General features: G+C 33.1%; 2 protein-coding genes across 3 annotated transcripts; one reads left to right on the forward strand and one right to left on the reverse strand.

Moving 5' to 3' along the window:
* Window positions 1-1,984: 1,984 nt before the first annotated feature.
* On the forward strand, window positions 1,985-25,633 carry LOC137921546 (kelch-like protein 3). Of its 2 annotated transcripts, none has more exons than XM_068764342.1 (3): window positions 1,985-2,022; window positions 2,444-2,489; window positions 23,402-25,633. In XM_068764342.1, exons 2-3 carry the CDS (start codon window positions 2,479-2,481, stop codon window positions 24,240-24,242), a joined length of 852 nt encoding a protein of 283 aa, XP_068620443.1. In that variant the 5' UTR covers window positions 1,985-2,022; window positions 2,444-2,478; the 3' UTR covers window positions 24,243-25,633. The 2 variants fall into 2 exon arrangements, with proteins under 2 accessions (XP_068620443.1, XP_068620442.1); XM_068764341.1 differs by lacking the exon at window positions 1,985-2,022 and adding an exon at window positions 2,032-2,130.
* Window positions 3,770-17,769, reverse strand: LOC137921519 (antichymotrypsin-1-like). Its single transcript, XM_068764304.1, has 9 exons — window positions 17,666-17,769; window positions 12,925-13,025; window positions 12,659-12,802; window positions 11,451-11,651; window positions 10,711-10,809; window positions 8,054-8,194; window positions 6,957-7,169; window positions 4,845-4,977; window positions 3,770-3,933 (listed from the first exon to the last, which is right to left on the reverse strand). The coding sequence occupies exons 1-9, from the start codon at window positions 17,697-17,699 to the stop codon at window positions 3,803-3,805; spliced, it is 1,197 nt and encodes a 398-aa protein (XP_068620405.1). The 5' UTR covers window positions 17,700-17,769; the 3' UTR covers window positions 3,770-3,802.
* Window positions 25,634-27,283: the final 1,650 nt, after the last annotated feature.

Below are 27,283 nucleotides of genomic sequence, written 5' to 3' on the forward strand. Positions count from 1 at the left end.
ATAGAATTCAATATTTTTTGAATGTACGAGAGTATTATTTTTTGCTATCGGCGGTCCACCAGTATATGACCGGCGGGCCGCGGTCTGTGCATCCATGACTAAATAAAAACAGTACAGTTTTCCTTAACTGAAGTTGAAATACAATATGAACGTAAAAACCACAGCTTATTCATAAATTGTATGCTTCTTGTGTAAAATAACAGTTTTAACTTCTGGTAAATGACTATAATGAAATATTTATTTAAAAGTATAGATCTCATTTAATGCATGAACTGATAAAAAATAGATGTTATCGCTCGACACGTAACACGCTATCTTTTTTTACTTTGAATGTAATTATGGTAAATATAGGACCGCATAATTATCAATACAAATAAAATTGCGGATCAGCAGAAAATATCTACTTGAAACAGGCATTTACAGGCACTATTAAATCCTCCAATATATTTACGTTTCAAGCAGTAAGCTAAAATCAGTTAGGATTGAAACTGAACTGAACTGCTGCGAAGAGCCGGCCAATGTTTGATGAATACGTTTTAATATCAACCATGTAAATGAGTAACCTTTGAATACTATAATTAGGTTTAATTAATAATATTCCTTAAAAATTTAGATTAAAAACTAAAAATAAAAGGTCTAATCTCTTGTAGAACTATATAAATGCGTTCATCCTGTCGTGAAGTTCATTCAACCATCGGTATTAAGATTTTTTTATGAAACAGTATAAATAAAAAAAGACCAAAAACATTTATCAATTATTCTATAAATGAAGTTATATCTTTGTGTTTTTTTAAATAATTTAAACAAAGTATGTAATCTATATCAAAAAAACTAAGCAATAATTACTTGCGACACTATTAAAACACTTAAATATACTAAAGATAAATAGATGAAATAAAATTATAAAGCATTTATATGTATTTTTTTTTATTTATAGCAGTAATTAATAATGTTTCCTGAATAACAAGATCTTGGTGTTAAACACAAAGCTGTGTCGTCGACGTAAAGCTAAGTACGAAAATTAACATTGCGATCTTTATAAATTCGAACGTCTCGCCGCAGTTACATTGACTATGGTGTTACAATATCCAACGGAAATTAGTTAAATTCATTTCATTCATATATGCCTTACGGGCTATTTTATTGCTTCATAATTTTGCTACTTGAATTAATATTTTAGTAAATAAAAGTTAAACAACAAATATTATTGTCGTTCCTCAAATTAAACCTGGTTAAATTAAAAACTTCCATTCAAATTCATTTATAGCCTTTTGTACTAACTACATGTCAGAGTAATGGTTGCCATAATCAACTACACGTAACTGCTTTACACAAAGAATAAACTTTGTCTTACAATTCATATTCATTTTAGTTCATATACAAAACTTACGTCATTCGAGAGACTATTATAATTGACAGTGATTTACCTTGAGTATATGCGGTCGGGTTCTTTGTTATTACTTTTTTATGATGCGCTTAAAATTTGTTCCGAGTAGTAATACTCGTTTGATCTTAATTTTATCTTGAGTTGATATATTTTATGGCCGGAGTGTTAAAAAAACTTTCTGACGATAACACACATAATTTGTCTTATCGGAGGAGTAAATTGTAATACGTTAGACATAATCAATTTAAATTTTTCCATTAATATAGGTTGACGAGTTAAAATTTGTTTTAAAATAAGTTTTACTAATGTAAATAGTTCTTTAAAGTTATATGAAAAATCAAACAGCGACGAAAATGTTTTCGTGTGATAATTATAATGACGTCAAGACCAACTAAAAACCGGATGATTCGTCAACTTTTAGGAGCCTCCGTTGAAGAAGGCCATTGAGGAAATACCTGTTGAATATTCAAAAATTTGACATGATAGAAGAGTTTTCAAATACATTAAATGAAAAATGTAATTTAAATAAATCTTTTTATCTTTTTTTTTCACACTTTGTCGTATGTAGAATTTCTATTATATACGGGCAACTCTTTTATTTTCTTCAAATTGAATCAAAACAAACGTTTTGAAACGTATGTTTTTTGTAATTATTGTATAATTTACTAAATACCGTGAATCGTTTTAATACCGAAAAATTGTAAATTATAGTGATTTTTTTAAATAACAATATTCTAACACTTGTGAGTTTTCTTTGTTTCAAGTTCAATGAATATAGTTTTGGCTTCTCCCTGTCCTTCCCTTTCAATTAAATTGCAAACGTAAGCTTCATTTAATACTTGTTTTAGCTAGTATTTTACAAAGAAAAAACATTTTTAATCAATTTGTTATAGAAGTATTTAAAAGTTAATTTCAATTATACATAATTTTGTAATGTGACATTGTTTTTTCTTTGTTCCTTTTTTTGTTTCTTTCCCTTTTACGCAAGTTTTCCAAGATTTCGCTTGTTAAATATTCTTACAAATAAAACGAAACGAATAAATGTTTTCTTTTTAGGGTGAGCTCACAATTTCAATTGAGAATAAGCTACAATGAATCTTCGGTAAGTTTTTTTATAAACCTTAAAGTATTATCTGGTAAGTACTATAGATGTAAAAATTTTCTATACTTAAAATATTGGAAATTCACATATTGAATTTATAATATTCTGGATATTCCTAAAGAGAAGTTCCTTAAATAGAGTTAAACTCAAACAGTGCATTAATTTGTTCAATTTCTTTAAATATCTAAACAAAAATTAGCTGTATATAATGTTAACAGATATCAAATAAGTATTATAATGAAGACAATGATTATAAGAGTTAATGGTACTTTTATCACTTATCTATATGGAAATGGTCCCTCATAAATTTGTGTTATCTATTTTGGTTTTCAGTTCAATTGATACAAATATACAAATTCTTAAGATCTGCCATCTTGAATAGCATAATACTGCGAATGTATTTAGAGATTTTTGGGATTCAAGTTGTACACTTTAGGTTGTATTTTGAATGTGTGTGAATAAGCTTGGAGGCTTACCATTTGATGAACTAAATAAGGAAATAGCATTAACTAAGATTCCTGAGTGTAAGGAACTGTAAAAGTCAAGGTTAAATGTTTTTTGTGCTTTATTGCTTAAAATTTATTGAAGCTGTTAATATCAAAAAACAGCATAGCATTTGTTAATGACAAAAAAATTACAAATACAACAATTACCACTGGTGTTTAAGACTATTCTTAAAAAAACAATAAATGTTTTTATTGTATTATCAAAAGATTAGTGTATACAGTTTTATCTGCATATCATCATTAATGGCAATAATATTTTTTAAAATAAACATTAAACAATAACATTAAACCTTGAATTTAATGTTGTGTCTTTGTAACTTAATTTTTTTATTCATCTTTAAAAGTAATAAATTTATTGTCCCCTGCTTATTTTTATAACTTATGAAAGCCACTTTCATATCCTTGTGGGTACAATTTCCAAAATTGACTATTAGAATATGCCTACTAAATATTGCTAATATGTTTTTTGTATCATAGAATGCATTTAATTACCACAATAACAATTAACCCAAAACAGCTAATTGAGTTATTGATTTTTAAATATTCTGGTGGCCCGCCTCAGTCCTTGTGCCATGTCCGATGGCACATGCTTTTAGAGAATTTAGAAGCTGGTCGGCCTCTTAATCTATTGAAATATGTAATGTAATGGTAAAAGCTTCCTAAGGCACTTCTACCTTCCTCCACTGGCACTTGGTTACTGAAAATAAGTTTTGAGTAAGCTCATTTAGTGCTTTGTCCAATGAACAATGTGTTGGATGATTAAATAAAAAATGATTATGGTTAAAAGAATTTAATAGAATACTTTATTCAGTGGGTGTAGGTTCCAATGAAAAGAATTACATCTTTGTATAGAATAGTAAACATGAAAGGATGGTCCACTATGAAGTCCATTGGCTCTGGCGGTTTAGAGTTTGAAGACATTGGTACCATAATGGCTCCTGCAAGATAAATAAAATTGTTAATGTAATACAGTGTCTTTTAAAAAATCTTCATATAAAACCTTATAGTGACGTTACATTCAGTCTACCACTGGTTTGCATAATAAATGCAGTCGACCTGAGAATAATAAGCAAAAGAAACTCGGCAGAACTATATTTATATTTTTTAAAATAATATGAAAATATATAGTTAGTGAACATTGGCATTAGGCAGGTTAAGTCTGTAGAATGAATAATACCAGATAGATAAAACACCTAACAGAATAGATACCAAGTGAGAATGACCGAGTATAAAATGGAAAGGCCACCTTAACCAGAGACAAGGTCACATATGTGTGAATGCATTAAATAGAAAGGTATAGGAGAGGCCTATGCCAAATAGGCAACTACAACTTGTAATATTTAAAATCATTTTTTTTACTGGTTATAAATAGTTTAATTTTACATACCTTTAGTAGCATAAATCATAGCATTTAGAGTATAAGTTCTAGTGAACATATATCTATTTTAATTTTATTTAATAAATATTGACAAGGTGTGATATGATTTATAACAGGGGTGGCCATACTGCGGATTGTGAGCCACAAGCGGCTCTTTGAGCAATTATTTTTGGCCCTCATAGATTGTCTAATTATTGCAATTTTTAAATTTATATAACCTATGTCAGCTCCTGGGAAATTGAAACACTACTGGTACTGGTATGAATAATAATTATTATTATTACACCGTAAAATTTTTGAAATCCAAACACTCATCATAATTAACTAACCGGAATCTTAAGTACTATTAGGAGTGCTGTCATATACGTGTGCCATTATATCTAACTTCAATACACTTACTTTGTACTTTAGTTTAAATAATTTCAATAAATATGGTTTATATGGAAGAAGCAACTGCATAAAAGCTCTTACCAGTGAAAGCACCAGCTGTAGCACCTTCCTCATCTACCTTCACAACAGCTTCCTGGAAGAATTTTGATATTGCAACAGGGCGCTCCTTTACTATGCCTGCAGCTCCTTCGCTGAAGATTCCTTTCACATCCAGCTGTTTGAAAATTATAGACGCTTAAAATCTGCTATCAATCTTTTTTATGTATTTTTTTATATTCTTTATTATATACGCTAGAACACATTTAAATAGTATCATAATAATAAACAAAAATGTATAAGGGGCGGTCTTATCAAATGAAGCAATCTCTTACAGACAACCATAGTAAAAGTAAAAGGTAGAAGTATAAATAACGGGTAGTTAACATTTACACAACATATATATATATATATATATATATATATATATATATTTATATATATGTATATAACATACATAATTATAATAAATAAGTAATGATATATATTACAGTATAAAATATATTATAAATATATTACAATAGTAAATAAAAACATCAAACTGATTTGGACCGCACTTGCCTTAGAAAGAATAAAAAACAAGAAGAAAAGAATTAACAGATAAATAATCATAGTTCTAGTACCCGGTTTTAACTATTTTCTTAAAAATGGCATTATTATTATACATTTGACATAGCACGTCTTATATTCAGTGGTAAATCATTCCACAATCGAATGGTCTGTGGTAAAAGATTTGATCTTAAAAGAAGTAGGTAACTAACAAAACTATCTTATAAGACAAAGTTTTTGCTTCCCAATAAAGAGTAGGGTATTTCATTGTAATCACTTTTGTATATGGATTAAAGTATTTAATAATATAAATACTAACAAAAATAAGTTACCAATTTCACACGCAGTATTTTATTAATTAAGTGACTATATTTTCATTATAATGGTATATTCCAAAGGATATTATACCGGTTGGAAATAGGTATAAATGCTTAAATTGGTGAATGCGAACTGTAATCCTTATTGAAAAATAAATAGTTTCAGATAAAATCAATAACATAATTGTTATATAAGCATTTTAAAATTTGTATTACTACTTGTTAAAATTAATTATTGTTTGCAATTTGTCCTTGTAGACCAGTGTTTCCCAAACTTTCTTGGCCATGCTCCACTTTAACATTTTTAAAATCATCATGTCCCCCCAATCCATAATAATAATTATATTACTTTTGCTTTCTTTTTATTAGTAATGATGATTTTTAGAAGTGATTTTTGTAAACTGTTGTCAAAGCAAAGAAATCTCTTCAGCAAAGAATCTTTCAATAAATAACTTTTTAAAACTTTATACAGCGCGATGTTAGGTCTGGATCTAACTTAGTTAGCTATATTGTCACGATTCCTTTTCAATTTCAATTAAAAAAATAAACATGTAATTAAAACTAATAATACGACAGGGGGAAAGATTTTATTGTTTTTTAGCATAATTAGTGGTACTGGGGTATTTTGTCTCTGTTTCATCGCTAAGCCTTGACATCGCACCTTTTATATTAAATATAGTTTAAAGATTCGACATTTTGCAACTCCGTGTGTTCTTCATATTGCAAATTAGATATATCAGCTAAATTAGAAAATCTCTCTTTAAAATCCATAGATAAAATTTTCAAATGAATAACAATTGCAATTACTGTGCTATATAATCTACAGTGTAGACTGTACTGTCAGTAGTCATTGACCTAATGCATTACAGTAGAAAAAAAATTATAACATATTTCAGAGTGATCACATTTTTTTTTTGGCCCTCGCTATTGGGGACCTCTCCTTCCACCCCCTATTTCATTAGGAACAGGGTTTTGTATTTCTTAATATTTTTTTATTTGAAATTTTATTTTCGTTCTCGTCTTCCATAGTACACAATATTATTTTCCTCCTATCATTCTACAATTCCATCTTCCTTTCTCAATCATTCCATTCCTTTCGTACATCCTCAAACACTTCAGTTATCCATTTCTATTACAGTATCACAGTTTTAATTGAGATTAAAATTTTGAGAGTGATCATATTATATAGGTGATTAGAAAAAGTTAACCTTCAAGCTGCAATTTTATCTCATGAAAGAATTGTATGAAACTTATTAGAGAATAATAACTTAGCTGGAGCATATCGGTTTACCTTTGGCAGAATTTCAGTGTAATCCAGTTTACTGTTGATTTCAAACTTGGGCATATATAAGTTGATCTCCCGGCCGGCGGGCCACAAGTCGAAGATATCTTCCAGGAGTCCCACTTGAGATACTTTCTCGAGGACCGTCGCCAAACCGTCCACTTCGTTGGGCAAGATGACCACCATTCGGAAACCGTCTTCTTGGTACGGCAGCTCGATCATCTGATAATTTTTTGCAATATTGTAGGATATATAGTATTATTTAAACTACCAAATACGGACTCTATTGTTAAAGAAATAAAGTTGGTGTTGTTAGAGGCGTTAAGAAAGGCAGTCCGGTATCGCTTGTAAAAATATTCTCAGCTCTTCGCGGTAGAGCTTTGGGGGGGTGTCTTGCTAGATTGTGCTTGCGGGTTAGGATGGCAGCGTGGACCACAGGCGAGCCAAAGAGGGATCCGGATCCAACCACGGTGTTCGCGGTTAGGGAGCGGGCGGCCGCTCACTAAAAACGGGTGTTGTGGCGTGGTGGGTGATATTTTGTTTTTTATGTAGAATGCGACGACCTGTGTAAAGTGTTGCAGGTGCAGTCGTTGCTGATGATGCTAAGTAGTTTGCGCTTGTAGTGTTGTGAGTGTCTGCAGGGGGTGCGGTGTGGCGAGTGTTATTAATATCTGTATCATATATTATTACTCATGTTACCGGCAGCGTGTACAATGGTGCGATGTAAAATACAGCCAGCGCCATCTAGCGTCGAATTGAGGAACTTCGTGTGTATTGTATCGATATTGTCACGAATAATTTAAATATAGAATTTTAAAACAAATTCCGTTTAACCGAAAACGAGATTTAAGAACGAGGCTTGGTCCATAATTTTTTTTTTACTTGATTGGTAAGCATGCCAGCACTTAGGTCCCTTATACGGACGCATCATAAAACAAAGTGATGTCAAGGGCTCTGGAAAGACCTCTTGTGTCTTGATACTCAAGAAATCCGAACTTCTGCGGACTACTGAGGGAATTTGGAAAGGTTTTTCGCATCTTAATTACGCTATCGACCTGATCTGGCCTATGATTAAATTCTTATAGCGAAACCATTAAAAAGCATACCTTGACCCCCATGGCGTTATCCTCTTTGTAGAAGAGAGAGTCTTGCAAGCGCATCATTGGTTTCTTGACCGTCAGCGATCGGTTCACGTGGAAGTCTTTTTCTTCAGTCTTCGATGCCTCGAACGGTACGTGCCAGTGACCCTGTAGAAGTTTAATCGCAATATTAAATTATAACTGGAAAGTTAACCATGTTTATATACACAACAAAATACGTGATAGCGTCCCGACAGCGGTAAAAAAGATAAAGAAAAAACCTTGTCACAGACCTAAGCGGTGGCTGATTGCTGGAACTGGAATGAATTACTCTAACTGCTGTGTGTTGATGGCGGCCGCAAAAAAATCCTTCAAATCCGCAAAACTTTTCATCTGAGAGCTTGTATGAAATTCGTTTGAAACTCAATTGAAAGACGCCATTATAGAACAGCACAGTTTTATTCTATATTTAATGGAATCAGGCGTTACCTCGCGGAAGTCCATCCTAAGTAAGAAAAGGACCAATATTTAGCCACTTCCGCACATGCAGTGGTAGTCGTGCAATAAAATGCACCACCCGCCAGCCCGCTGATAAATGCGTTTGCGGCAAACAATGCGAATCACACAACCGCCACCGCCAAATTACTGGCTGGCGGGTGGTGCATTTTATTGCACGACTATCACTGCATGTGCGGAAGTGGCTAAATATTGATCCGTTTCTTACAGTTTTATTCTAGTTTATACCATTGAACTCTGCTGGTATTTTTCTGATGACGTACGTAAATAATCATTTAACAATTTGACTGTCACGCCGAAATCATTTGTTTTACCCAAGATGCCACGGCATTTTTTGGGGTTTATCTTATTGGTGGTCACTGATGACCACCGTGGCGCAGGTAACAATTAATAAGGACATATTAAAACACGCCTTCATTAAAAAAATCGCTTTTGTTATTTCGTAGTAAACGGAATGTCCAACTTTAGTAAAGCGTGCATATGATAAGCAGTGTTTGTCCATTCTATATATTTCTGTCAAAAATTGCTAAAAATAAGACGAAGAAGGTGACACACAAGTGCTTTAACATTGTGCACCGTTAGATGCAAGATTTATTCTAACATTTTTTTATTGATGTTCTAATAAAAAAATTTAATCTTTCAATGCGACACCTATTTCAAAATATCTTCTATATGTCGGTCATATTCAAATACACTATCGATTTTTATTTAGTTTTTTACAATTGTATAAAAAATTTAATGGCTCCGATCATTAATGACCACTTGCGTCACGGGGGCAAACCTTTGCCGGTATATTAGGAAATAAGCAAAAATAATTAGAAACTAATTGTAACAGAGCCGACGGTGGGGGGTTTTAAGTTTGACACTGCCTGGGCCCTCCATTCCCAGGCGTCCAATGAGGATTTTCCCTCCCGTCTAGAAATTGTAATTTAGTAAATAAAGGCTCTGACAATGTTAGAGGAAAATTTTGTAAAATAAAAATAAAAAAAAAAAAACCTTTGTCGATCATATATGATTAACATGGCAGCCAGTGATAATGACCCATATGAAGGAAAGGTTGTAGAAAATGTATTTCAGTGTTTCATTTCGATACGACGTACGTACTGTCGTGAAAGCGATATATTCAGATGACTGATGCTTAGAGCTGCCAAAACAGGTTTATTATGTAACCATTGCTTTCAGGTTTAATTATATGGTTTTTTTTTATGTTTAATTGAAAAAACATTCTTACATGGTCTGACGTTTTTAAGTGTAAAGAACTAAACAGGTTAATTGGTTCTTGGTGTAAAACCTAAAAAAGCATTTGCTGTATTAGTGTGTGGTATACCTTATCTAAAAATAATTTCTTAATTAGTGACGTAATATATATATGTATATGTATAGTAAGAAAAAGCGTTTCCAAAATTCAGATTACATATTAAAATTATTTATTTTTTACTATGTATCCCTGCAGACTTTATACTGTCTCAAGTTATTGATGTTACGCATTTTGAAAGAAAAAAATAAATTAATAATCACTCTATGCCTGGGTGATTGGAAATAGATGTAAAAGATTTAAAGTTTATTTGCTCACAAAAGCTTTTACACCTATAATCTATTACCTTTTATACGTTTATTTAAAATACATTTCTTATCACTTGCTTTAATCGAACCACTGATAACAATTACTGATTCGCTTACGTTGTTGTGACGTCACTATCAATTGATTTTTAAGTAACTTCTTGTGAGGTTTTAGCTCAGTTACCTTACTGGGAGTAATTTAATTTTTGATGGCATTTGTATCTTTATATGATGTGCGGTGGATAAAGCGCTGAAGGAGGTTTAGTCTAGACCTATTTATAATAATTGAGTTTGAGGGTTCCACGGGAGTTTTTGTTCGATCCGATGATTTATGTAATTATTCGGTTTTTGAGATTAAGCCATTAAATCGTTTCAGTGGATGCTTCATAAAAATGTACCGTGCAAGGGTCTTCGTGATGGAACATATTGGTTCAGCGTTCCGTCTCGAAGATACCGTAGTCGAACCTCTCATCAATCACTGGTGGATCTGATTATATCTGTATTTGTCGTTAGATGCGGCCAGCACAAAAACGGTCATTGTGACGATCTTTGGGGGAGGCCTATGCCTTGCCTACATCTATCAGCTGATATGATGATGATCTTATTACCTGGAAGAATATGATGTTGAAGAGTGCAGCTGCAATATCTTCGCTGAGTATATCTTCTGACACTGGATCTTTGATGTGACCGTTTGACTTTCGTTCAGCCTGTGACAGTTTGTGGCAGATTTTTTTTACAAAGTATTTACAAGTTGAGGCATAAATGTTTGAAAAAGAAACTAGGAAATTCTTTTTTCATATTAAAAGTTTTCTCAGCGGTCAAATTTGATTGAGTTAGGCGTAAATTATCAGGATCATCGCATTTTCTAATGTACTCTTTTTAAAATCGGGCTCAATATTAGTGACTCTTGCACACACACGTGTCGAAAAGTAGTGTCGTATTTGCCAATATTGAAGTCTTTTGTGGATTTGATTTAAATAGACTTCAAATCAATAACCACGGATTCATAAGTGCCGCCAGCTTATATTAATTTTAAATAAAATATATATAAAGAAATTTTTAATTTTGATACATCAAATACGTTTAGTAAAATGCAATATTTATGGAAATCCGGAATCAGCCAAGGTTAACATTTATTTAACTGTCAATATACCATTGAAGAACAAAAGGAAAATTACAATTTGGTTAGTGTTATTTATTGGCTTTTTATCGTGACAACTGCTGGGCCAGTTTTTGGTCTCTTTTCGGACTACCCTCACGGTAGTACGAAACACCGCGGACAGTGTGCAGTTTGGTGGATGTCATATGCATTTTTAATGTGTAATTATAAGGATTTCACATAACTTACCCATTCATTGATGGTTTTTGCCGCCTCTGTAGGGTTCCTGAAGTCAAGTGTTTCTACTTCGCTGTTGTAAGCGCGCGCTGTTTCAGAGAATTGATCGGCCAGGGTGTATCCCTTCGCCGTGTAAATTTTGTTGCTGAGGGTCAGTGAGTTCGAATCCATTGATGCGAATTTATTGCTAAGCCGGCTGTAGTTGTCGAAAAGCTGAAAAAGAAAATAATATTTAGCCCTCTTTTTTATGTTGCGGGAAATGTTATAGATATTCAAGAATCACTGCTTTATCGGGTGGGGGCAGAGTGGGATTGATGTAGGATTTCTATCCTCTAAAACCTTCTTTGTGGTCGTCTTCTGCGATGGTTTAGAGCCTTGGTAACTTCGTTTAAAACTTGCCTCATTGAAATGATCTTTGTGGGTATGCCATGCCTTGGAATGGGTGTTTATCAGCTGATATGAATAAATGAAACACTTCCAAATTTTGGTTAGATTAACAAGATTTTTTAAAAATTATGAACAGGATGTATCAAGCTTACACGGTATCACTTGTTACCCGAAATTATAAACAGCGCTTTCGATTTGTAAACCAAAACTTTCGTATATGAACGCATCACTATTTAATCATACGTTATCACAGTTAAACCTTAATAACATAGAGTTTCAATTTTGATACCAATCTTTTAAACCGAATGTTCACATTATTATTAGTTTTTTTTTATAGTTGGCTGTACGTATTTTACTGTTGTATAATATTCTTTCCAACGAAATTAAAAAAAAATCTATTTTTCCCTTCATATAGACCCTCAAGCAAACAGAGCAATATTAAAAAAAATCACTTTCGTAAATCAGGCTATAAACTAGATTTAAAATGCATAACTTAATTACACAACTTATTTAACCGTTATAACGTAAGGATGCGTTTATATTTATGGAAAAATGCCAGACTTCACCATCGTCTAAAAGAAATTCTTTTTTTTTATTAAAATTAAAATGTAATGTAAGATATTGACATACAGACATGGACAAATTTTTGGATTTATTCAGGTTAATAAAAATGTTAAGTCTCTTTTAAATCATATGTAAAATATTCATTTCATTAAAAATCTTTAAGGCCCTCTCATTTTTCTTTGCACTATAATCACAAATAATTGTTATATATGGTTATAATGTAGTATCATTTTCGTGTAAAAGCCTTAAAGGTTTACTTTATCGAATACCTCTTTGTAATCCGAAGTGCCCAGCAGCTTCGTTATCTCGTCCCTGCTGGCGCCGGCCGCGCCCGAGGAGTACAGGGACAGGAGCAGGATCACACCCAACGGTGACGTCACCACATTAGCATCGTCCGATGACAGATATGCCTCCTGTAGCATAAATAAATACAATATGTACTGAACATAACGTGTATTAATGAATTGAATTCTTATATATTACATGTTATAGAATTTTTATAAGGTCCTTTTACTGCAGGATTAGGATCACTTACCTTCAACATTTTTACGGAGGCTTTGTCGATTTGATCTCCCAGCGGGGTTCTCGGGAACTCGTGGCCCAGCATGTAGAACTCCTCGCAGTTAGCCATTGCGACTGGAAGATATTATCAAAGTGCTTTTAGGGAACTATAATTAAATTTTATATATTTTACGGTATTTGACGTTTTTTGGATGCAAGGCATGTCACCATTTCGTACTTTTGTTACTTCTGGATTTTGCTGGTAGAATAAAGCGTTTTAACTTCACGGCTAATAACTTGATTTTTAATTTCTTTGATATTTGAATATACTACATTTGCGTTTCACGTGGCTTTTGTACGTACTGCATTTTGGGAGAGTAATTTAAAAAAAATCAATATTTTTTGTAACTTTTAACTTAATAAATAAATATTCCAAACGAGTACTCGATTTCCCTTCAGTTAGTAGTTATAAGTTTTAAATCTAAAATTAAAAGTTGTAGTACTGCCATACAACTTTTAACGAATACAAAACTACACTCCACTCTCACACTCTGTGTTTGGCACTAATTGGTGTAACATAACTCCTGAAGATGCCCTGTGGAGGGGTGAAACATGCGTTGAGTGATTTAGCGGTGGTAGTTGTGTAATTCGCATCGTTTGCCGCATGCACATTTATCAGCGGGCTAGCGGGCGGGTGCACTTTATTGCACGACTACGACTGCGTGTGCGGAAGTGGCTTTATATTGGTCCTTTTCTTACTTAGGATGGACTTCCGCAAAATAGCGCCTGATTCCATTAAAAACTACACAGACAATAATCGAAGTTACCGCGTATATATTGTTACGAAATTCAACAATATATCCAAACGACACTATGATCCATAAAATTTAAGTAAAGCGATACACGAAGAAGACTGACTGACAATCTACTGGCTGTATTCTATTGTTGCTAGACGCTGCTAGCCGTTTTGGCTTTTACAGCTTTTACAGCTACTCTTCGAGCTCGGGGCTCGCGGATCCTAAATCAGCTAACTAATAAAGTAAAAAAAATCTTCGTTAGATACGTCGCCTGACGTTTTGTATTAACTAATTGTTATCTACTCGGTTTTCGAAGAAAGGTGTGATCATTTCCTCGGAAGACATTTTTAGGAGAATAAAAACTGATAAATATATGTAAATAATAGAATGTAAAGCTGCCTAAAACTGAGATTTTAAGAAAATTCTAAATAAAATGTAGGGGTTGAGGGTGATGGATGTATGTCAAATAGAACGGAAGAGAAAGGCTGAGAAAATTGTGGTATGAAAGAAGTAGAAAGATATATAATGTGATGAATGAAAGAAGAGAAAGATAATAAAAAGAAGCGTGAAAAAATCAATAAAGAAATTAAACGACCCTGTCTTTCCCAAAGATAGGGGTACAAAAGGCCCCCAATAAACGGAGCCATTTAAATAGAAAACAAAAGAATAGATATCGGAGCTGAAAGAGGAACGGTTGAAATGACAGTCGACTACAATAGCTAAAGAACACAAATAGCTATATTCGATGGGCGCTAGTGCAGTCTTCCTGTTCCAACATCGCCTGTGATTAACGCTGTCTCAATTAAGCTAACTTATTTATCATCAACTTGAACTTGATTAGATTCTCTCATTACTGTCACTAGTACAATATACAGAAGTGTACTCATACATACGTACCACGAGATATTTTAGACCATGGATGCACAGACCGCGGCCCGCCGGTCGAATACTGGTGGCCCGCCGACAGCAAAAATAATACTCTCGTACATTCGAAAAATATTGAATACTATTCCAAAATAAAACCAAAACGATTTAATTACCTATACTTCTGGCGACCGGCCCGCCATCAGTTCATGATTTGCCCGAGTGGCCCCTAGTCTTAATAAGTCTGTGCAACCATGTCTTAGACCCTTCCTTTTCTTACTTTTAAATCTAAAAGTAAATAAGTAATTCTAAAATTAAATCTAAAAAAATGAGTAAATCTAAAATTAAATAAATTTTATTATAGTAATCAATTGTTTTTAGTTGATCGTGAATGAAATGAGTTGAACTTGGTTTGTTTGATCCGTTTGCATGATTGATATTATAATGTACACATGAAATATTGTTAAGTTTCATTTAAAATGGCAATTGTTAAGTTTCTGGTCAGACCTTAGCACATTAGCATTCGATGTCTTAAATCTATGATAGGGGCTTTTGTTTCAAATAATTTCTAGTACTCGTCGTCGTTCTCTTCTGTCACATTTTACAAGTTCTCTTACTATATCTTCTTTCGTTCTTTACATTTTCTTGAACACTCTTTTCTTTCCTTCACAATCTATACACATATCGCCTATTTTCCTCTGCAACATTCTTTTAGTATCACCATTTAGATCATTTTTTTTAATTTATATCCGTGTTTCTATTATTATTGTTTCTTATTATACAATTCTTCTGTTACTCAACCTGGTTCATTTTTTTATTTGGTTTTATTTTTATATATTACTTTCACCTATAATGGTAAATATTTTACAATTTAAAAGCGCGTATATATGCATGTATTTGTTTAAAGAAATTTTGTATTTTTTTATTTTCTTTTGTTTAAGCATAATCTACGATTTCAACTTCATCTTAAAATTGACGTCAAGTGAAATATCTAGTTAAAACAATTGTTTACGTGCGATAATTGGACACTGAATGACCTCCGCTAATAGCGAACATTGGCTGAGGTTGTAGAGTTGATAAAAATGTTATTGTTATATTATGGAGTTATATTTTGACCACGCATTATGTATAAACAAGTTGTGATTAAAACTCAGTTATGTATATCAACGATGACAATGTCAAATGTAATGATATGAGTCAATTCATTTTGTAGCCATTACTTTGCAACGTTTAATTATGTTTTTATTTCAATTTCATGTCAGCTGATAGACATCAACTGCGTGGTATAGGGCTCCCTTAAAGATCGCCACAACATATATATATATATATATATATATATATATATATGTTGTGGCGATCTTCGATCCCGCAAACGTTGTTTTGCAAAAAAAAATTGATATTTTAATTTACAAATAAAAAATAAGGGTTGATCGTAGAGGGGTGAAAATTTATGGTTGTATGTATTTTTGTATGCTGTATCATAAAAAAATAAAAACAAAAAATTTCGTTAAAAAAATAAAAAAAATATTTAAGTGTGAACAACCTTTATCACTTAGGGGTATAGAAAATAGATAGTAGCCGATTCTCAGACCTACTGAATACGCATATTAAATTTGGTAAAAATCAGTCAAGCTGTTTCAGAGGAGTTCAAGTTCGAACACCGTGACACGAGAATTTTATATATTAAATATATAGACGTATATATATGAGAAAGAGTGTATAAGAATATAATACTAAATGTACATAATAATTAAAAAGGAGCCCACGGCAGCCAGACGGTTGTAAACCTCGACACGACAGGTTCTCAGAGTAGCAACCATGCGTGTCAGCCCTCACTAGGCAGTCAAGGTCGCGGGAAATCTTTGGATAAGGGCAATGCAAGGCGCCATTGTGACGTTATATATATATATATATAACGTCACAAATATAAAAAAATATATAAAAATCGCGTTCTACGAAGCCAAAATTAGCCGACTGTCTCTTTCCAAAGGTCGATGTGCAATATTTATCACCGGTTACTGTATTTATTTATTTGAGTCATCACTTTTACGAAGCTTTTAAAGCTATAAAGGTTGATAACGCATCATATCCGACCAGGAATGAAATCTTACTGACTTTTTATAGTAAGTCCTCTTCTATGGGGAACCCTCGTACACCCTTACCATCTTTTGCAGGGTAGGGACTTAGTTTTTATTTCGCGCTCTTCTATTATTCCTTCTATGATCTTTCATTACTTTATTTTCTTTCTTTCTGTAATTCTTCTTTCTTTCCCTTTCATATCCAAAGTAGAAATTACTTTTATTCGAGACCGTTCTTTCTTGCCATACCTTAACCATTACATTTTTTTAATTTTTATTCTATATCACATTTTTGATCTATTCTAGGTATACATTTTTATATGTATTATTTTATTTACTTGCCTATTTTTACAGTTTTTAAATTTTAGCTCAACTCTTTTTTTTTATCACGTTTTCCGTAATAGTTTTGCACATTTTTAGGAACGTTGGTCCTGCTTCCTTCTCTTTGATGAGCGAAGCCATAGAATCTTCGCTAACCTTAGATTAAAAAAAAATCTGACTGTAGCATAAACGTTGATTGGGTATATGTGAAGAGATATTTGTTACAAAAACTTTGACAGCTAATAGCTATATCGAATTGGTCACTGAATTATATTAAAAAAATATTTTTTTTATTGGATTGCGACCAGCCAATAACTTCTTGTAGTATAAAGAGAACAGATGTTCCTGTAGACTTTGTACTATCTAGTAAACTATAATTAAATTTAATATGTAGTAATCGGAACTTCGAAAACGCTTTAGATTCATTATGTTACATACATTTAAAGGTTTTACACTGTACATTGCATGTTTTGTACTGACATTTCATTTGTTACCACTGAACTAAACAATCATACTAAACGTAAAACATTAAAAAAAAACGGAACATTTAACGGCTAAAATTGATAATAAATTAAATGTAGTAGTTTGGTGAGGAATATGATCTTAACATCCATCCACACACTAATGTAATCTTCATTAATGTAACGCTAATTGTTTACACTGTAATACATTTATAACTCGTTAATAAAATAAAGTTCTTAAAATTTCGACTTACCCACAAAAAGGATAGCAAAGTAAATAGGTGTCATCTTGTACCGGTCCGAACGCGCACTGACGATACCCAATACGTACACCTGCTCTTAAATAATGGTTTAGTGTGATCCACACTGACAAATTGTTTATTTTGCCTTTATCTTAATTGGTATTGACATTACAGAGGGAGTTATCTCTAAGAAAATATACAGAAATACCAAGCTCTAGTCGCGCGTGATACAGCTGGTCGTTCCCCGTGCGAAACGGGCTCCGAACCGGTTTAACATCGGACATCACACACAAAGCAACGAACTCTCGGAACATACATCTGAAATATATATACACAACTATATTATAATTCATATTTAACAGGGTGTGCAATATTGTATGGTTAATTATTTTAACGTTATAAGTAGTAAGCTACAATCAGCTCGGGATGCTGAGATCCTTACCAGTTGCTCTTCTTAAAGGAAATTAAGAAATTTCTTTTGTACATTATAATATTGGCCACGTAAATGAATCAACAAACAAAATTTAACACATTTCGATCAAATAAAAACTCTTGAATACTATAATAAGACTTATTTAATAATAAACATTTAATTTTAGATGTAAAAGTAAGAAAACGAAAGTCTAAAATATGTCGTGGAACATATACGAATACACTCCGGTATATTGTACCGGTGATAATAATGTGAGATCTAATCATCACAATCATTAGTGATAAAATGATTAAGCTAAGTTGATGTTAAATAAGTTAGTTTAAATGACCCATAGCCTATTTGAGAAGACTGCGCCGATTTGGTGTCATGTTATCTATTTGTATTGTTTCTATTGTATCAAATAATCAATTTTTTATTCGTAAAGATATAATGTACATACATTTCTATCGCAGGAATGACGTAAGGATTATTTTAGTTAGACAATTCCAGGTAGGTATTACGAGAATATATCGACATAGAATATCAATATATCCATTATTTTAGCAGTAGAACAGCCCACTTGTGGAAACAGGCTTCCCAAATAGATTTATAAAAAGACAGTTTGGAAGCGGGCTGCATTTAATGCCTTCTGACAAACTTAACATGGCCATTTGTCCACTTCGTGGGCGGACCTCATGCTCTGTGCTTGCCGGCCTTTTGTTTTCACTCCAGAACCTTGTGTAAAGATTATTTTAAATGACAATATCAAGTCGCGGGAATGTTTTGCTCTAACTATTGTATAGTGAAAGAAAGAGCTTGTTGATTCATCAATATGGCGTTAGCTTCTTTGAAAATGGGCGCATATGGATTTTTATTATATTTATATATATATTTTTTTTACAAGTGATCACTGTAAATTATCCGAAGTAAAAAAACAATATCGAGTAAATAATTGTTTATTGTTTCTATTGAAATGCGACCGGCCAATAATTACTGGCAGTACAAAGTCTGCAGGGACAGATAGTAAACAATAATTAATTTATGGAGTAATGCGAATTTTACGAACGCTATTTATTACTTTATATATACCAGTACTTCATTGCGTCGTGGTAAGGTCCAAAAAAAAAACACGACGCAAAGTGAATTTAGATTTTCTATAGCAAACCATTTAAATTTCGAAGATAGGTTGCAGAGTTACGAAAATAATACTTAAAATAAAATTGAACAAGGTTAACTTTAAATAAAAAAACAAAAATAATTAAAAATGTTATTCCATACATACAATAAACAAAAAAAGCCTATTCGATTAAAACGAAATTAACTATTAAAATAATTTATGAAAAACCAAATTAAAATTAATCACTTTCTGATGTGTTTGTCTTTCATAAAAAAATTGTCCTATATTTGCTGAATATCCTTTTTTAAAAAAAGGAATACTCGAGTTCTGATGGCATGGCGAAATTAGAAACAAAAGTTTGGACATTTTTTAGAAAAAAAAAAGATTTAAAAAAATTAAAGACTCCCAAATAACGCAACCGCAGACGAGATATTTAAGGACAGATTGCTTAATTTTTCGCTCGTTTTATGCATAATCAATGCACATGAATGTTTTATCATCAAGCGAACAAGTCGCGTTGAGTTGATATTTCAAATTTATACAAATCTAGGTCACAATGGTGTTTAGAGTAATAAAACGATTAGTTGTTTCATGATTCTCCTTTGGTTTTTTGTCTCATAACTTGCTATTTAATAATAGTTGACCTAAAAAATAATACATTTTATCAACATTAATTTTTTTTGCCAAATTATATTTACTGTGATATTTATGCTTTAAATTTTAATCGAATACCCTATTCGTTGTTCAAATTAAATATTCAAGAAAACCAGTTTTGTATTTGTGAAATACACGAGGAATATGAATTCATATAATAGCAGTCGCAAAACAATTGTTTTTTTTTTTGAGCGGCAAATTTATTCAGATAGACTAGAGGTTTCTAATCTTTTTCCATAGACCACTTTTAAAATTTAGTTAATTCCTGTACAATAGAACTGTCTTCCGAAATGATGAACAAAAATGTAATGATGCGTTGAAGCCTTTCTGAATAAGCGGACAGCGGCGGAAAATTGTAAGTCTCATCATGTATCATCATGTAATATGTACATTTTGTACAAAATCATCACCTGCCTGCAATTGATACAAGAAGTCAAGTTAACATTTTAGTTCATCACTATCGAAAGGAGATAAGTTTTCATGAAACCGGGCATACGAATTGTGATTTTTTAAGTCACACCTCCATCGCGTTTCCCATGGAGCCCTGGGGTTCCACTTGGACCACTCTAAGAACGTTTTTTATCGGACCAAGGTTACGACTCCGATCACCTCAAAACATAACAGGTCTGATTGGCGAAATAAATTCTAGATTTTTTGCGTATTCATAACCGAACACAGTAAGAAAGAAAAAAAATGTCAAAGCAAATGCTGTTTTGCTTCAAATATCCGTTTTGATTCCAATTTGATAGAAACTAGAATCAAGGTGAACTCCCCTGTAATTGCATCTTTCAAACTAAAATGCGTGGCCACACACCTGACAAAAAGTATATAACATACTAAAAATTGTCTAGTTTTTTGTCTTTATCTTTTTCTTGATATATTGATTATGTAAATTCATTCTTTAGGTATAAGAAAAAATCCTTTGTAGCTTTTTCAAGTTTTTTAATTATTTTTATTCATTCCGAGATGTTCATTATGAATCAGAAATGAAAAGATTCGCATGGGAACCAAAGTCACCGATGTAGCTCGAATACCCGTCTGAAACGGCACTCGGCGAGGCTTATTGTTCATGCAATCGACGGCTGTTGGGGCCGAAGTTGTCTAGTGGCGACCACGATCTGGTAGATGCGGCGTGGGCAGACCCCCCATACTAGGTAGACCGACCACATGGTCACGATCGCAGAAAGTCGCTGTTGGAAGCAGTGTAAGATCGAACATTATGACGAGGGCTTTCGGGGAGGCCTGTTCCTTACAACGAGCTGTCATGATAATGATGTTAGTTAAGAAAATTCATCTACCCTCAGTAGCACCAACGTTATTTATCACGTAACGCTATCCTCAAATTCATGATCTTTGCTTTAAAAAACAAAGCAAAAAATAAAACCAATAAATCATGTCGATTGTCAAGCGGTAATTTGTAGGCTATTAATTGTTTACGCGATATACTTTAGCGGCGGGAAAAACACGGTTGATCATTTTCCCTGTGAGGACGATAAACAGGCCAAATAATATCGGACGCCGGGAATTCCGATCTGTAAATAAAACTAACAGAATATTTTAAACTTGCTTATCTCTGTCTCGCTCGGTATTTATTGCCTTCTCTATTGAAGTTGGTAAACATTTTTGTTATTTTCGTTGATATATATCGTATATCTTGCGTCTCGTTCTAATTTCAAAAATTTACAAAAAAAAAACTTTTTCTTGCGATTCTTATGATGATTTTAGTGTTCACAGTATCAATGCATTAATAATATTTATTAAAGACGGTGTTACATAAATCATCTTTAGTGATTACGACGGTGACGTAATAACTCATGATAAGGGTTGAACCAAAGGCCCTAAAAATGTGGCAATAAAAATTCCTGTTTCAATCATTTAGGTGTGGAATACAAAACAACTTATTCGCTGACCAAACAAAGTAATTTGTTGTGACTACATTTTAATAAAACGAACCTTTCACAGTTTGTTTACCTTGGCTAAGATTAGACTCTATTTTAGTTTGCGTTCATAAGTTACGAGCTTTGTTATTAAATACCGGATACAATATCTTGTTCTTTATACGAAATATTTCGTATACAAATATTGATGCCATAATTCGGTTTATTCTGTCTTGTTGACCATGTTACTATTGCCTTTGGTCCGATTTAAACAGAACGCAGTGTTGTGTTTTGATGTTACATTTAAATCTGGGAACAAAAAAAAAATCGTAAGAACCAATATTTAGCCACTTCCGGTAGTCGTGCAACAAAGTGCACCGCCCGCCAGCCCGCTGTTAAATGCGTATGCGACAAACAATGCGAATTACACAACTGTCACCATCAAACCACTCAACACGTGTTTCACCCCTCCACGGGGCATCTTCAGGAGTTATGTTACACCGATTAGTGCCAAACATAGATATAATAAATATTGGTCCTTTTCTTACTAAGGATGGACTTCTGCAAGGTAACGCCTGATTCCATTAAATAAAAAAAAATGCGAAAAATTAATTAATTCTGTTTATATAGGGTGATTTGCCCCATGTGTAAAAATTTTAAAGAGGCTTGTGCAGCTCATTTAACAGTAAAAACTTTAAAATATGTTTCTCTTCTCTTAGAAATGTGATACATTAATTTATTTCTTCTTTTGGAATACTTTATAATAAAAAAATGGAATGCTATAAAAATTTTAATTTAGAAAACTTTTTATACTATTATACTGTTACATTAAGTATTATTTCTGAAACAATTGGATAGGGTTTATCGTGCATTAATTGACAGCAAATGAGCTATACATTTACCTCTTTAAATCTTCTACACCTATACCAAATCATCCCGTATAATGCCTTAAAAACAGTTAAACTTTAAAAGTAATGTATTTTCTTAATATAAAAAGTAATTATCGTAGTACCTGAATGATATATATCGATAAAACGTCTCTGAATATTAAATCACTATCAACAACTTCGTGTTCGCAATGATGAATACATATTTATTTCATTAACTAAATAAATGATTTATGTATATGATCTCATTACATATGTTTAACACTACAGAGGCTCTTTCAGAACACTATGTACTTAATCCGATCCATTTTTTATCATTAGTTTCTATTCAAATGCCATTACAAAATAAGTATCTTTAATAGAGAGTTTATATTGTACAGAGAGCATACCTTCGCTTGAGAATATTATGTGTTGCTTTTACATCGCAAGTAACAAAGTTTACGAATGATTTTTTACTCAATGTTCTTTAAATTAAGTCGCTATTTAAACTCGGGAGATGAGAATATTATTATAATATTTTTTTTCTACAAATAAACCGTCATTAATTTTGTGTACTATACTGCTTGAGCATATTTTTACAACCATAAAATTCTTTGAGCCACCAGTTTTTTCTCCATTACAATAAAGTTTCCAGGTTTAAAATGCTGTTTGATAATAATTCGGTCTTATTAAATATATTATTAAAATGTGAATAAATAAAACCACGATTTAGTCTTTTACATCGATAAAAATGACGTAGTTTTTAGGAAGCGAATTCGTCGATAGCAACTTCATTACCAGACCGTTTAATTTTGTTCTCAGAATGGAATCGCGTAACCTGGTACAGAGAGGCAACACGCTTCAAGTGAATCTCACCGTCACCAGCTACAATACGCCATTCGCGACCAAGATCAGCCCCGAGTATGTGATCAGCGGCGCCACCATATTCCAGGTGATGACCGTGGTCGCCCAGGTGAACAACGGCCACACCGCTATGTACAACAATATGATTTTCATAAGGTTCCTCAAGGTGCGGCCCGACGACGAACTATCGTACACTATCAGCCTGTCTAGCAAGGAGTTAAAGATATCAGAGAAGAGGTTCGTCTGCGACGACGGCACGTGGCACCTGGTGCACGAGAACAGGAAGCAGCAGTACTCGTTCGACGTGAGCGTGGTGATGGACGCTGTGCAGGTCAGCTCGTTTGCGTCGCTGCATGCCGACACCGAACTCACGGACTTCGAGCTGCGCGGCGAAGACGGCGCCGTGCGCGTGCACCGCGTCGCGCTGGCTGCCGCCAGTCCCGTGCTGCGCCGCATGCTCAGCGGCAGTTGGCGCGAGACCTCCACGGGCCATGTCGACGTGCCCGGCACCTCCGCGCGCTCGCTGCAGCACCTCAAGGATTACATCTACCTGCAAGTGCTGCCCGACGATGGCGTCGAGCAGATCTTGCTGCTCGCCTCCTACTACATGATGCCGTGCCTGGAGCAGGTGTGCGTCGACAAACTGGTCGGCGGGCTCACGGCGCAGAACGCGTGCGACCTACTGGAGTTCGCCGCCAAGCACAAGCTTACCAAGCTGCTGCTCGCCATACTCGACTGCGTGCAGGGTGGCGCCGTCGCGGTCAGCGAGATGCGCGAACACTTCCTGCGCAACAAATGACTCGCGTGCACCTGCAGGGTAACGAACTGCAAGTACGCGCTCAGCTTCTCTTGAACCCTTACCCGAAAGCTGTGCGCAACACACATTCGTCTGATGTCATCTCACAAACTATTAAAATTCTTTGTGTCGTTACCTTCGTTACTAGACTTGACCCAGAATTCTTTATTCCAAGTCTGTGGACGTGATTGTGCGAACGGGCAAACGGCGTGCTTAAAAGACTGAGAATTCTATTAATAATAACCAATGCGATATCCAGCATCCGATATAAACACGTATGTTCTTATAATGTTTTCTATAACTTCTCTATTCCAATTATCTGTTCCTGTATCTATTTTTATTGTGTCTGATTGTGGAAGAGCTCATTTTGTTTTAAGTAATAAACAAAAGCACTTGAATTGATATTACGTTTTAAATTAATAGTTGTAAACCGGGGGTCGGCGAATTTGTTAGAGATGTATATGTTGTGTACAAATCTTTACAAACTATATTTCAATTAAAATTTACATCGTGAAGATATAAAATATACCTGAAAAGCGGTATTTGAAAAATTTATTTTTTCGTTTAATATTGAGTACATTGAAAACTGTAGGGTAGTTTGGTTTTTAATGTAAACATCATGTGACAAGGCTTTGAACAGTAAGAGCCATGGGTAGTTTGCGAGCCACAATTTTCCGACTCCCGGTGTAAAGAATGTGAAACTTGTTATGCTAGTTGAAAGTATATTTTCAAATTAATATCTTAGTTCACTTGTTATAGATTTTTTCTGCAAAAGGATGTCTTTTTAAATAAACTTTTATCCAGTTAAAATCATATCTTCATATAGTTTTAAAAAAATATTCCTTATATAGTTTAATTAAGAAAATATTAGGTCCTTGTTTATGAAATATCCGATTGTTAATACTGGCAACTTTGAACTGTCAGACCTTATGATTCGGAATTTAAAATTAGAATTTACAGTAGTTGCCCCGACAGACGTTACTGTCAGAAGTGATTTGTTGGCCAATATTCTAATCATCATTAAGTTTTGATGATGTTTTAGCAATCAAAATATACATGTTCTTTGTTTAAAAAATCGCGTGCCAAATTTAAAATTTAACCGTAATAAATGAGTTCATATATAAGGACCTAATATAAATAAATGCATCTAAAATAAGAAATGTTGACTGATCAAAGATTATATAGGGTACAGGTGTGAGGTGATTTTTAATAAGCAGGGGTGGCCAACATTTTTCTATTAATTTTTTAAAATTTTGTCTCTGTGACTGCCGTGGGCGTTTCAAAAAGGTGCATTATAGCGAGATATAGATAGATAAGTACAAATTGTAACTGTTCTATTATAGTCACACCCGTCCATTCAATGCGTCGAAATTAAAGAAGAAATCGCCGCCTTCACATAAAATGATAATCGCCGCTATTATTTTTTTTTAATATTTGCAATCTACGAGTTTCAATACACCTTGCCAATTTTTTTTTCCATAATTTTCTGGCTAAAAATGGCGAGGATAAGCAAAATTATCTTTTCTTCTCTAAATAAACAAGGTGAAATACAACCTAGAATAAAAGATTATACGGTGTAAGTAAAAGCTACTCTTTATCATCATCACGTAGTGAAATTTTAAGTGTATCAATTTTTGAGTTATATAACCAATATTTAACTTTTAGTCACTCCTGAAAAGTTACATTTCGGACTTGACCTTTTTTTTCGCGGGAGCGGCCAAATGTGTCGTACATTTTCAGTTGTTTCAACGATTTCACTGTTCTTAAAATCCTTTAAACGCGAATTTTCCATAAAAATTCTTTTCATAATTTCACAAAATAATAATTCATAAGCGTTAGTGTCAAAGCCTGTTTGGTAGGATATGTATCCTATAAAAATCTTATGTAGATTTTGAGAAGCGGCTGAAATGGCGATAATGTCTCTATTATAAACATTGTAAAAAGATAATCGTGTACTTATTCATTTTGTAATAAGTTTTTTAAGGTTAAATAAAATTGACTCGTCTTGATTGTCGTATTGACCACCCCTGCTTTTCGTCGTATTTGCTATAAAAAAAATTCAACATACGCGGTAAAGTATACTTACTTGTTACATTGCTCTCTGTTGATAGTTCTAGATGTAAATCTGCGTTACTTATTTGTTTAAAATCTAGTCTAATGTAGTTTAACAATTTGTATTACGAATTTTGACCCATTTTAATGTATGGCTGGCATGCGATGTCAGTCGTTATGGTCGCAGTATCTCTATTTGATAATGTATAAACTATGTAACATTTAATTACATATTAATAAAAGAATATAATGTAATCTGGTTTTATTAATAAATAAATTGCTTAACGTCTGATGATCAGAAATCGAATATTCATATAAAAATTTTCCCAAGTTGAAGTGTTGGCTTATAGAAAGCATATGTTGGAGACAGTACCGCGGTCTTTAATTTGGCACGTCTGAAATATGAAATTTATAAATACAATCTGTTTTAATTACTCTACACAGAATGAGTGGTTATAGGTGTAAAAGGTTCAAAGGAGTGAATATATAGGTTTTTTTTGTCAGTTGTAGTTTTCTGTCCATCCGCACCATAGACAAACTCTCATGTTTTATGAGGTGTTTCCGCAACGGGACAAAAATAAGTGCTACGGGCAACTGGTCTATCTTTTATTAATTTTCTATTAGTAACTTTGAAACAGCGTCCATAATGCTTAGCCTAAATCAATTCAGTTCTAACCTTTAATGTATTGATGTAGTAAAATATGTCACTGCTTATATTTACATTTATTTATTACGTCTGATTTAATGAACGTATAGAGAGAAAAATGTTATTTGTGTAGTATGAAATCCAAATCAATTTTTTTAACAGATAATTATAATTGCTGAAATTATTAACTGTCTGGTTTTACCGTGTTTATATTATTAATGATAAAAATGATATACATATAAATATACATGTTCTGAGAAGTTTATCATTAATGAAATGTGTCATTATAGTTTATCTCAAATATAAACATTATGATCAGTGCGGCAGAGGACTGAAAATTGCGATT

This window comes from Battus philenor, unplaced genomic scaffold, assembly GCF_028537555.1.
Source record: "Battus philenor isolate CCGP_79_NKW_IND1 unplaced genomic scaffold, ilBatPhil1.0.hap1 SCAF_19, whole genome shotgun sequence".
Classification (NCBI taxonomy): domain Eukaryota; kingdom Metazoa; phylum Arthropoda; class Insecta; order Lepidoptera; family Papilionidae; genus Battus; species Battus philenor.